This window comes from Cherax quadricarinatus, chromosome 16 (genome assembly GCF_038502225.1).
Source record: "Cherax quadricarinatus isolate ZL_2023a chromosome 16, ASM3850222v1, whole genome shotgun sequence".
Classification (NCBI taxonomy): Eukaryota; Metazoa; Arthropoda; class Malacostraca; order Decapoda; family Parastacidae; genus Cherax; species Cherax quadricarinatus.
Window position 1 is genome coordinate 25,910,253 of NC_091307.1, and position 13,790 is coordinate 25,924,042.

Consider the following 13,790-nt stretch of genomic DNA (forward strand, 5'->3'; position numbering starts at 1 on the left):
TAAGAGGCTACTGTATTATTTTACCAGATTTATAAACAGAGGTTAATTATGATAACCAGTGGTTTACGTGAAGAGAAAATAACTGACTTTTTCATCCAATTCATAAAAGATTTAAGAAAATGTTTAGGGTCAGGCAGTGCATGATTTCCTACTCCATAATGTTAGTGACAACATGTGGCTAAGTAAAAAATTTTACTTAATTTCGAAAAGTATGGTAGGTCTAAGTTCTTTGTAAAAAATATTATTTTAAATTAATTACACTAATTCTGTTTTTTATATTGCAGATTTTGTGCTTTATACAAAGGTATGGTGCCCAAGGTGTTGAGGTTAGGACCTGGTGCTGGAATCATGATGATTGTATATGAAAATGTCCACAATTATCTTTCCAAGAAATTCCCTGATGATTAGAAATGCTCTATTGCAAATATTATTAAAGTGAGAAGTGTGCAGTGCCTGTACTCTAAAGGATAGGTGCAGATGTTGATCTTTGGAAAGTAATTTGGGGGATACGATGTTCATGCTCTTTAGTAAGGCAACAGTTGTGCAAGCTGTGGTGAACTTGTTTATTTCTTGGGTCATTATACTAAGTGGTGAGGGTGATGGCCCCAGACTCAGTTAGATTTTGGTGAGAAATGACCAGTGTGGCAGTAGAAAAATCTTAAAATGCCTCTTGACAAATTAGCAAAACTGCACTAGTGCTTGTCACTGTTTTGTCATGCACTAATACTCCATATATTTCATGGAAATCTGAAATTTCATAAAATTCCCAAGCAATAAATGAATGCTTGTCTGCTCAATATTAGATAGGCAAGTGAAGTTTAGTATTTAATCCATGTCTTCAAGCAAACTAACTACTATATTTACAGTTGTTCATGGGGTTTGCATGGGTTGGGTCATTTGCAAAAGAAAATTGTTTTGTGTACTCTATTTAAAGAGTAAATGTAACATAGCCACCTACTTAGTTTCTACTTTGTGGTAGGTGAAAGAAATTATTAAAATATGGCACAAGTTTACAAACTTTATTATATCAGAAATGTATGTATTCTAAATATAATTATAATAACACGCGGTGTAACAGGTTTATCTTGCTGCTTTTACTTTGCACTTAGGTTACACTACACATGCATGTATGTACACACATCTATATTTAGACACCCATCTAGGTTTTCTATTTTCTTAGTAGGTCTTGTTCTTCTTTATTTCTTCTTATCTCCATGGGGAAGTGGAAACCAATTCTTCCTCTGTAAACTGTGCATGTTGTAAGAGGCAACTAAAATGCCAGGAACAAGAGGCTAGTAACCCTTGTATATATTACTAAATTTAAAAAGAAAAACTTTGTTTTTCACATCCACTTGAGTCCAAAACTTCATTTTTTTTTTCAGGTCACCTTGCCTTTGTGGGATATGGCTGGATTATTGAAAAACAAAATTACAATACTAGTTCTCCTTTGCACTTCAGCTTTCCTGGAGAGATGGCTTGTATAGATTCTTTCTCAATGGTTTATGACATTTAGATGCTAAAGATGGTTGATGAAATCCCTGTATCATTTGCTGAATACAGTATTTCTGAATGCTGGTTCTGATACAGCATAACAAAAGGCATTGCAGTTGGTAACACCAAGAAACAGGAGTAAGCATATACAAATGAGACAAGAGAAAGAATGAAAGAATAAAAAAAACAGAAGAGCATAAGTACAGTATCTTAAATGAAGAGTCAGAAAAGCAGAATGATTCATTAAATGTCTTATATGAGGCTGGAGTTTTTTTTTTTTTTTATCATAAATCATTGTCACATATCAATTGTAACCATCAAAACAATCACTAATTAGCAAAAGCACTCACTTCTGATTTGGTCAACTACCTCATGTTTTAAATACTGTATATCTAAATAATCAGGTACAGGTTCCTTACCCCCCCCCCTCTCACTTTATGCAAATTTACTATTATATTAGTATACCTTCCACATGCAATCATTGTGGTTTGCAAAATATATTGAAAATTCCTATTATCTGATTGAGCTTGGTAGAGCTATCATGGGATTGGAATGCAGCCACTGCATAAAGCTAAGGGCACCTGTACTTACAAAATATATTTTTATAACTACCATTACAAGAATAATGATGTATAGAATAATGATTATTCTATACATCTTCAGCACCTAAATGGAACCACAGCATAATATTGTAAAGAGAAACAGTTCACACACAAGCTTTTTGACTGGTAATGAGCAAAATGTCCTACACGTGTAATACTTGATAAATGACAACCGTTGACAGCATAATAATTTTATCTTAAGAAATGGTATTGAATCTTTTTCTGAAGATAATGATACAAAAATGTGAAATTTGATGGAAAACTTACAGGATTACACAGATGCAAAGTTGGTAGTCTAGGCACAGTTTACACGTCAGCAATTTCATCCACTTGAGTCCAATTTTAAGCCAGTTCTAATTCTCATTTTGACCTAATTTCTATCTGTTTTGCTAGTATGCCTTCTGTTCTGTCAAATGAGCACAAGAAACCATCCATTCGACTATCAGAACTACCCTATAATGTTCACAGGTGGTAATGTGGCCAAATTTAAACAAAATTTAAATTTATAAAAGCCCAAGATAAGCACTGTAGACACTCCACCCAGTAAAGCAACCTTTCCTCTGTTCATTAATTACATTCCCAGGACTCTCCTTTATAACACTTGCCCTTTTTTAAATCCATGATCACCGGAAAAATCCCTATTTCTTAGATAATAAAATATACCCAAGAATGATTGATCATGGTTAAGGCCATCCCAGTAATAACAACAGACCAGTAAAACCATACAAAACAGACCTGGGGGCTAGGGAGTTGCTACCCTGGCACTTTGAGCCGTATGTCAAGTTATACAAATGAGGTCAGAGGTTTGCATTTTTCTCTCATGCACTGCTGTTAATTTTATAGTTGTTTACTTTTTTGTTTAGCAACCTCACAGGTCTTGAATACCATGTGTACTGATAACTTGCCACCACCTTTAGTAGCTCTTCAGTTGTTGTTATTGTCAGGGGGGAAATAATCACCTCACATGGGATTTAATAATATGCAATCAGCTCAGCAGTTCAAGTTATGTTTTAATTTAAGTATTTTGCAGCAAGTATAGTAATTGACACATTTATATTGGTAATAAGATTTGAAAGTAATTAATAACATTCAGCAGAATTCATTTGCGTACTGTATCCAATTATTTCTTAATACAATAGCAATAATAATAATTTAAAAAAAATAAGAATCTCCAAAATTATTTCATGATTTGCTCAAGAATTACGTATTCTAGTTTCTTCATCACAGTGAGACATTAAATGTGGAAAACACAAACAAATTTGAAAAATTACAAGAAAAAAGTGAAAGCAGAACCTAAAAAACAGAAGATAGTAGCAGAGATAGTAAGATTATTATTGCTTAAGGAAACTGTACAATGATCTTTCACATTCCATGTGGCACCCAGTGTTACTCTGCAGACTTATCATTTTGTACTGACCATTCAGTGTCTCTTGATAAGTTTGTTTATTCATCAGAAAGGATGCCAACCTTATTTCAGACACCTCAAACCCCTTTCTGCTGATACCCCTCCCTCAACACCACCTCTCCTTAACCATCTCTGCCATGTAGTACTGAATGACTCAAAATGTGTGTGACTGGTATTGAGGTTTCTTCCCTGGCATTCTGGCTGCTGTGAATATAATAATGCTTGACATTCCACCATTTGCAGATTGTCATAAGAGGAAATAAAAATCGTAAAATATTACTTATTGCATGGCTAAAACATTTTCCACCCATTAATAAAAAATAAAGTAAGGTTGATATAAATACAGTGTAGCACTGAAGGGATGATGACATGTTTGAATTTTTAAAAAACTTGGAAAATTATTTTTTCATTGCATTATAAAGGATTAATGAATTTTTATTAATAAGAAAGATTTTCCTTTTTAAGGTACCTAAAACATACTAATGTAACTGGTGTGAATGGTAGTATATAATAATTCACCCTAAATAACTGAATATTCAGTGATGAATTATAAACTTTGGATCAAACAATTAGACTCCATTTTATACACGTGCAGACAGAGGGCTGATATTTATATAAAGAACAGATAGGGCCATATTATCGAGATTTGCCTGACAAACAATATTTTTAAATTAAAAATATTGTTCATTTGGCATACTACATTAAAAACTTAGTTTGTTCTATTTGACTAGATATGGTTGAATTACTAAAAATATGCCTTTTATTATTTTTTATGGACCTTACAACCAATAATAGTTTATTTCAGTTCCTAGTACATGAATGGTACAATAAATTGAAAGTATATAGTATGCATAGCCTTTCAGGAAAACTTTAGCAGGATCATCACATCATAAAGATACTTGGTCTAAACAACCCCCAATTTATGTTAGTAAATTATATAAATCCTAGGTAGTAGATTGGTAGACAGCGACCTCCCAGGAGGGTACTACCATCCTCCCAAATGAGTGTAAAATGGAAACCTGTAATTGTTTTACATGGTGGATTGCTGGTGTTCTTTTTTTTTCTGTCTCATAAACATGCAAGATTTTAGGTACATCTTGCTACTTCTATTTAGGTCACACTACACATACACGTACAGGCATATATATATACACACACCCCTCTGGGTTTTTTCTATTTTCTTTCTAGTACTTGTTTATTTCCTCTTATCTCCATGGGGAAGTGGAACAGAATTCTTCCTCTGTAAGCCATGCGTGTTGTAAGAGGCGCCTAAAATGTCAGGAGCAAGGGGCTAGTAACCCCTTCTCCTGTATAAATTACTAAATTTAAAAAGAGAAACTTTCGTTTTTCTTTTTTGGGCCACCCTGCCTCGGTGGGATACAGCCGTTTTGTTGAAAGAAGAAAGATATGTATATACACACCCCTCTGAATTTTCTTCTATTTTCTTGTTGTTCTTGTTTATTTCCTCTTATCTCCATGGGGAAGTGGAACAGAATTCTTCCTCCATAAGTCATGCGTGTCATAAGAGGTGATTAAAATGCCAGGAGCAAGGGGCTAGTAACCTCTTCTCCTGTATACATTACTAAAGTTGCAATAAGATCACACAGTAAACAGGTGATATCAGAATATGCAAAACAACCTGTGAAAGAATAGCAAAATTCCAAGTGCTTTCATGACTTCTCACATTATCAAGGAACTATACTTCCCTGATAATGTGAAAAGTCACAAAAGGACTTGGAATTTCACCATTCTTTCAGTGGTTGTTTTGCATTACTAAAGTTAAAAAGAGAAACTATTGTTTTTTAATTTTGGGTCACCCTGCTTCAGTGAGATATGGCCAGTTTGAAGAAAGAAGATAAATTATATAAATATAAATACTGTATTATACTGAATCTTGATGTCATTTATACATACAGACTACTACTACTAATATAATATAAGCACTAAACTCATAAGAGTCTTTCAGCACATATGGACTGCTAAGAATGTTAACACAGTACTAATAATTGTTTTACACGATGGTAGGATTGCTGGTATCTTCACTGTCTCATAAACATGCAAGATAACACAATACATCTTGCTACTTCTACTTACTTTTAGGTTACACTACAAATGCATGCACACGTAAATGAATATACCCCCATCTGAGTTTTCTTCTATTTTCCTTAATAGTTCTTATATATTTTCCTTTCATCTCTATGAAGAAATGGAAAAGAATCTAACCTCTGTAGGCAGCGCATGTCGTAAACAGCAACTAAAGTGCTAGGAGAAATGGGCTAGTAACCCTTTCTCCTGTATAAATTACTAAAAATAAGAATAAATGGCCAGTGTGTTAAAAAAAATTTATACAGTATCATCCTAAGTACCAAAACTCATAAACATACTAAGAATAATACACAAATTACCAACCTTTCACAACCTGCTAAATACTGAAATACAGTGCATACCATCTCATTGTTACAGCTCTCATATTTTATCCTACTCTACATATAATATTCATAATAGATTTTGGGACTTTGTTTATCTTTTGTTAATATAAAGTTGTATATACGTATATATAAAAATATTAATTATATATATAATTGTTATAATTTTTAAGTTTACTCTGTTATGCACATCTGTAAATGTATTTTAAATAAATCTTTCATAACACATCCTCAGACAATTATTTTTATGCAGTTCTTTATCTTTGTACAGCCAGTGAGGCAATGTATGAACCCTATGGGTTTAACATGTCCTTGAATATAATACTGATGTTAGGTACATCTCCAGTCTCTAGCAAGTAGTAAACCTTTTCTACCAGTTCACATGGGTTTAGGGTTTTATATGAATACCTGTCTGTTACTGCATGTGGGTTAAGATATAAACAACCATTACTCTGCCATCACCTATGAATTGCTGCATCTTGGGGAAGGGGAGATAAAATGCTTTACTGCTCCAATATATGACCAACTCTGGTTTTCCACATCTTTGTGTAGAATATTATTATTATTATTATCAGGACTGTGGATTCAGCACAAAACCTTCAACTCCGATTCCTACTCCTTTAGTTACATTTTACCAACTCCACAGCCCTGATTATTAATCCCTTCATGTTGTATAGCCCTTGTGGCTTAGTGCTTCTTTTTGATTATAATAATAATAATCCCTTCATGCTTCATCCAAAGAATGGGAGTTATGCTCTCCTTCCATGGATGAAACTCATTGACCTCCCATTCCCCATGTAACATGAGCCTTATGGGTTTAGCACTTCTCACAAATATAATACGTACTGTGAATATAATTCAGTACTCCAGTCTTTTTTATGAATGTCATTAGATTTATAAGACTAATGCAAAGTTAAGTCAAATAATTTGAATGCTTTATACAGTGCTCCCCTCAAGGAAGGTTCCTTGATGCTGGTGAGGGGCTCTTGATCTAGGGAATTGGATCTGTGCTCCAGTTCCCTAAATTAAACCTGAATGCCTTCCACATCCCCCCACAGGTGCTGTATAATCCTACGGGTTTAGTGCTTCCCCTTTGATTATAATAATAATCCCCTCAAGGAAGGTTCCTTGATGCTGTTGAGGGGCTCTTGATCTAGGGAACTGGATCTGTGCTCCAGTTCCCTGAATTAACCTTGAATACCTTCCATCCCCCCCACAGGTGCTGTATAATCCTATGGGTTTAGTGCTTCCCCCTTGATTATAATAATAATAATTTATACAGCAGTGAATGACCCATATAGGTTTAGTGCTTTTTTGTGAATACTGCCTAAAAATAATTGTAAAGCCATAATATTAGAACAATACAAGCACCCAGGAAATGGTAAGGGTGAGAGGGGGGGCAGGGTAATCAGGTTTAACATTACGGAGGATAGCTCAGATTCCTTGCATCAATAACTTTGCACCAGTATCGAGGCACTCCCCCTTTCCCCTGAAAGGGCCACATTTATAAAATCATTCCCCTCAAGGAAGGTTCCTTGATGTTGGTGAGGGGCTCTTGATTTAGGGAATTGGATCTGTGCTCCAGTTCCCCGAATTAAGCCTGAATGCCTTCCACATCCCCCCCCCCCAGGCGCTGTATAATCCTCCGGGTTTAGCGCTTCCCCCTTGATTATAATAATAATATAAAATCATTACAATGGCAAGCTATCTTTTTCTTTTCACTTTGTTAACAACATAACCTACAGTCATAAAAGCAGCCACATGAGCATGGAGTCCCATGGTGCCACTTTATATATAAATACAAGCAAAATCTTGATAAGGAGTTTAACATGCATTAATTATTTTCAACTTTTTTTCATCTAAAAAAAATTGCATTATACCTATTACAATATGAATAAATTTAAAAAGATTGGAAATACTGTAAATAATTAAATTCTTAAACTTTAATATTTTACATAAACATTTCTCTTGAAATTAACAGGATATGTCAACTGATAAAACTAATTTTTTTATAAAAACTGCTAGTGAATCTGTCACACAAGAACATATGAGTGATGGGCTATAAAGGATATGTTGGCCAGTGGGCCACCAGCAATAACAACCTGATAAACAGATAAGCCTGGCCCAAGAGTAGGAAAACTCTCAAACCCCTTCAAAGGTATACTTTAAGAGGCACATACTGCATAAAGAATAATACATAAAATTATTGTAAAAGATAATTGCAGCATGGGGTAATTAACTTTCAGATTTGCCCTTTCCAAACAAATTAATTTCATGGGGGAGCTGCTCAACCTGTAAGGTTTAGCTGGTCAGCAAACAGGTTTCATCATTCCTTGGATCAAGAGCAATTTGAAATGCCCTTAGATCAAGTCCTTCACCAACCTCTAGCTGTTTGCAGAAATTCAACAACAGCTCCATGGACCCTTGAGACCTATGGTCAAATATAATATTCACTACTTATTTTCTAAAATTAGTTTCATACAATACACTGACAAAGAAACTTGAGCAAATTCTTTTGCAAAATCTGACTTCCTGATGGTCAGTTATTCCTGTAATCCACTGTTATTCCCAACAAAACTGCCTACAAGACTGACTGCTAGCTTTCCTTGAAGGAAACTAGAGGATGTCTCTTATGATTTATATTCTAATCTCTGGCCCACCTTCTGGACCTGACCTATTTCCACCAGTCAGCCCTACCCACAAGTAACTACACCTGCTGAGTCACTACTTCCATTAGCCCCACTAAAATGTTCCATTCTCATGTCTGTATGAATTACAGACCCTAGTGGGTAAAATATCTCTTCACTAAAGCTATCCAGGTGTTGTGTATGTCTTCAATTGATTAAACTTGTAGGTATTATATACCTTAGATTATATTCCCAACCTCAGTAATGTATAAATCAAAAGCATTTCTTTCTCACTGAGAACCTCTAAGATTTTATAAGGCTGTCTCACATATTTAAACAGATGCAGACTCCATGCAGACACTGCATTCTCCAAGTTTGGCCAGGTTCATACAACTTAATTCCATTATATTAAATCCAACCATATTTTGTTTATTACACTAGACATACAGTAAACAGCTTCTTGTAGGCATATTCATTGTTCACCTTTACAGTGTGTTTCATGTCTAAATATGCAAAAGATTATATAGATATGGTATTTGAAAACTACTGTGGTAACACATATAATGAAAACCAAGACATTTGCAGAAGTGCCACTCCAAAAAAAAAAAAAAATTAGTAAGCAAGGATACCTTATAACACATTACTGTAAATCATTCATAATTAGCAACAAAGTCAGATATGCCCCTATACTAGTCCAATAAGCTTAATACACAATTAAACAATTACCAAAGAAGTATTAAAACAATACTTTTATTTTGTACTTAGTATCAGCACTAATGACATTCATTTCTGAACTTACACAAAAATTCATCATTCAATATTAAGGTTACACTTCACTTTTCATCTTACAGTACAAACACTTAATATAATAACTATTTCGACACTGACTCAAAAGACATAAAAAAGAACTAGTATAAATGCTGTATGTCTAGGTACTAGTACAGATTGTGACCAAATATAGGATATGCTCTTATTAAATTTTACAAATTTTGTATATACTGAATCAATTTCAATCAATATAAAATATATAAATCCCTATAATTTGCAGCCTCGAAACATTCTTGGCACACAGTTATCATTCATTTAAAATAAATTAACACCAATTACAGTGTGGTAGGTACTACAATTTTTAGAAAAAATTTTCTAATTATTATTATAATCAAAAGGAAGTGCTAAACCTATCAGGGTCATACAGCACTGCAGGGTAGAAATTGATGCAGGATCTAAGGATAAATAAGGGTGGATATGACAATAAAGGTAAAGTTAGGAGATGCTGTGAGGAGTGCTAAAGGAAAGATTATCAAAGTTTGTGTAATAAATCAGTTGCTGTCAAAAAGTCGAATGGGGAGTCTGTGTCAAAGGTGGATCTGTCAGCAAGGAAGGAAAATAGAGTAAGGGCGTCAGCGCGGTGACGACGTCGGAGGAAAATTCTGTGTGCTCGTTGATAGACAGGACAGTCCAATAGCATATAGGAAATTGAAACATAAACTAGACAATTCTCACAAAGTGGAACAGGACACCTCTCCATGAGATACCCATAAGTTATAGCTACATATAAATTTATAAAAGGATGTGAGAAAAACAAGGAGGATATCTTGGTGCTACTACAAGGGAGAACAAGGAATTACTTGTATACTGTTTAAAAAGCAGTGCAGAAGGTTTCTTCACTGGTATGGAGTGAAAGTACTGGAACTCAAATTTTATATCTTATTCAATATTTGTAGAAATTTTTACAATGTTAACATAAGCTTTATTGACAGTAATTACAAACAGGTAAAAAAGTAGGTAATTACATTTATACATCTGCATATGCTTCTCAGAAATTACTGGTGTTATCTATCATTACAGCTGCTCCTCGACTTATGATGGGGGTTACGTTCTGATGAATCCATTGTCAGTCAAAAATATCTTAAGTCTGATATGAATATGATATGCTAAATAAATAAAGTATTACTGTCACTGAATAAGTAAATAAACAAATAATTACCGTAACCAGTTGCTTTTGCACCATCGTAAATTTAAAATATCATTAGTCGAATCATTGTAAGTCAAGGAGCACCTGTACATTACTCTTACACACACTCAATATTTTAAAACTTTTTCAGGTCAAGTATTTATTACTAACTTTAAATAAAATAAGAAAGCCAACTTTTTATGTCACAGAATGGGGAAAGTGCTAAACTTGTAGGGGTCATATAATGCCTATGGAATGGAAAACATTCAAGTCTGTGTCAAGGAAGGAGAGGCTAATTCTAGTTCCTTGGCTCAAAAGCCCCTCACCATCATCCAGGAACCACCCTTGAGGCACTCATATCTTACATTTTTTTTCCCTAGTGCAACAAAAATGCATACTGTACATTAGTGTGTGTAAAGGCCCCAGTCATAGTGTAATTACCTAGCTGAATTTGCAGGGGTGTACTCTGGTGCCTGGTCCCACCTCTTGGCTTTCAATGCACTAGTGTGAAATAGCTTTGTAATATACATTACTTATTTTGTAAATCCTGAACGGAGTCTGCTTCCACTATGTCATCATTCAATTGAATATGATTCTTTATCACTCTCATAATGAAGAAAAGTTTTCCAATATTTCTTAGTCTTGATAAAGCCCATGCGCTATTGTTCTTTTTTCTCCCTCTGTGAAAAAGCCCATCCTTGTCTACCCTGCTAATGCCCTGAAGTATTTTGTATGCCATAATCACATCCCCTCTTGTGTAATTACATGTGCAGCATGAATATTATGCAGAGAATTTGGAAAGGAGAAATCTGAACATCCTAGGTAGTAGGCTGGTAAACAGCAACCGCCCAGGGAGGTGCTACCGTCCTGCCAAGTGAGTGTACAATGAGAATCTGTAATTGTTTTACATGATGGTAGGATTGCTGGTGTCTTTTGTGTCTCATGAACATGCAAGATTTCAGGGTATGTCTTGCTGCTTCTACTTGCACTTAGGTCACACTACACATACATATGCAAGCATATATATACATACACCCCTCTGGGTTTTCTTCTATTTTCTTTCTAATTCTTGTTCTTGTTTATTTCCTCTTACCTCCATGGGAAAGTGGAACAGAATTCTTCCTCCGTAAGCCATGCGTGTTGTAAGAGGCAACTGAAATACTGGGAGTGGGGGCTAGTAACCCCTTCTCCTGTACACATTACTAAATGTAAAAGGAGAAACTTTCGATTTTCCTTTTGGGCCACCCTGCCTCAGTGGGATACGGCCGGTGTGTTGAAAGAAAGAAATCTGAGCATGGTGTGGGGTCACCAAATGAATAATTCAGATGACTGAGAAGGGGTCATTGAGGTGGTTTGGGCATTCAGAATTTTTTTTTTTTCAACACATCAGTCGTCTCCCACCGAGGCAGGGCGACTCAGAAAAAGAGACACTTTCACCATCAATCAACACTTTTGCCACCATTTGCAAAATATCACTGTCATTTGAAGAGGCGCCCAGATATGGCAATTTAGATGTCACTACAAACTTCCAATATCCTAAAAACCTCCTTTAAAGTGCAGGCATTGTACTATGATGATGAAACGGGTATATAAATCAGGGGTGGGAAAGAAGTAGGGGTCATCCTAGAAGTGGTTGAGAGGAGGTACAGGTGGTTTTGGGTGCTAGGGGCTTGAGCATCCAGCAGGCATGTGTGAGCAGTTTAGAATGGGGTGGAAACAAAGGGTGGGGATGGTACAATTCGGAGGATCATTTGAACTGTGGTGTCAACACACCTCTGGTAAAGCAGCAATTGAACGAATGATGACAAACACCTTGTTGTTTGGGACTCCCTACCTTGGTGGAAGATGACTTTGGTAAAAATATTCACACAAAAAATATACATAACGAAAGACTCACAAGCAGTATGAAAACCTTTATTAGTAGATGATGTTTCACTTGGATACCATGCTTTAACAGTGGTGGTGATTTTTAGTTATAAGCACATCAACATGCACCCTTGGCTGATTGTATGATACATTGGGCACCTGCTCTTGCTCGTTTAAAATCTAAATAGCGGGCAGGTCTATGAAAGATGAGGTGAACCACAGAATTGAGGAGGGGAAAAAAAAGGGGGGTGGTATACTGAAACATCTGTGGAGACGAGCCTTATACATAAAGGCAAAAAGGGGAATGTACCAGAGTATAGTGGTACCAACACTTTTATATGGGTGTGAAGCATGGGTTTTAAATGTTGCAGAGGAGGCTGGAGGAAGTGGCAATGTCTGAGGGTATTGTGTCATGTGAATGTTATGAAGACTTAATGTGCTGTTCGAGTGTGAGCAAGGTAACATTCATGAAGGGATTTGGGAAAATTGGTTAGCAGGAGTCAAGTCCTGGAAGTGGAAAGTGCAGTGCCTGCACTCTGAAAGAGGGGTGGAAATATTGCAGTTTAGAGGGGCATCTGACCAGTAATGTTACATCAGCATGCCTCTAGCAAGATGGTGATGGTGATATGGTGAAAGTGTTTCTTCTTTTTCAGGTGACACTACCTAGGTATGAAAGTGGAATGACCTGGATGAAGTAGTGGAGGCAAATTCCACACACACCTCCAAGGATAAGTATTTATGTAAATCCAGCTAGTTTTAAGTCAAGAGATAGGGCCAGGAGCTGAGACTCGACTTCTGCAACCCCAATTAGTTAAATACACACAAAGTATGAGCAAAGTAACAAGAAAGGAATATGATCCTTCTTCCAACTATCCCTTGATATAACTATGAAAATGTAATATACACTTATAACAATTCATAGGATTTCAGATTCAAACTGGGGTCTGTGAACTGTTATTTTCATGGTTCCGAGTTTGAGACTCCCAAAAACCTACAGATCCCTTGATATCTAAAGTGGACAATTTATTAAAAATGTATATACATATAACATATGTATTGTAATCATAAAAACTGAAACAACATTTTACAGTTAACATAATTAAAAACAATCTTGAGTGGCTACCACTCATCTGGTATGGAAAATACATCCTCACCTTTGACATCTTGTTTTGATGGTGCTCTCTTGCCTGGAAAAAAAAATTAAAGTTATATAAGAAAAATGTCACCCTGCCTCAGTGGGAAATAGCTGACATGTTAAAAAAAAAAAAGGTTAATGTAAATAGGAAACAAGTCCTGAAGAATGGTGTAGCTTATTTTTTTCAAATCAAATTTAATAAACTAATGATAATAATTAAATTTTCTAAAAATGGAAAATTGTTGCAAGACTGGGTAAGCAGAATATTGTAAATATTTTCAGAA

The 13,790-nt window shown here is 35.4% G+C and overlaps 2 protein-coding genes across 4 annotated transcripts in view; one reads left to right on the forward strand and one right to left on the reverse strand.

Moving 5' to 3' along the window:
* LOC128688908 (mitochondrial 2-oxodicarboxylate carrier) overlaps positions 1-6,152 on the forward strand; it is a 33,565-nt gene extending 27,413 nt beyond the window's left edge. Inside the window, exon 8 of the mRNA XM_053776949.2 lies at positions 285-6,152. Coding sequence (XP_053632924.1) covers positions 285-408 — 124 coding nt within the window. The 3' untranslated portion in view covers positions 409-6,152. The remainder of the gene's footprint in view (positions 1-284) is intronic.
* Positions 6,153-7,852: 1,700 nt separating this feature from the next.
* Positions 7,853-13,790, reverse strand: part of LOC128688907 (poly(A)-specific ribonuclease PARN) — a 48,646-nt gene continuing 42,708 nt past the window's right edge. For 2 of the 3 annotated variants that reach the window (XM_053776947.2, XM_070085520.1), the window contains one exon: positions 7,853-13,558. In XM_053776947.2, the coding sequence (XP_053632922.1) occupies positions 13,491-13,558 (68 nt within the window). In that variant the 3' untranslated portion in view covers positions 7,853-13,490. The remainder of the gene's footprint in view (positions 13,559-13,790) is intronic. The other variant, XM_053776948.2, reaches the window with a different exon arrangement.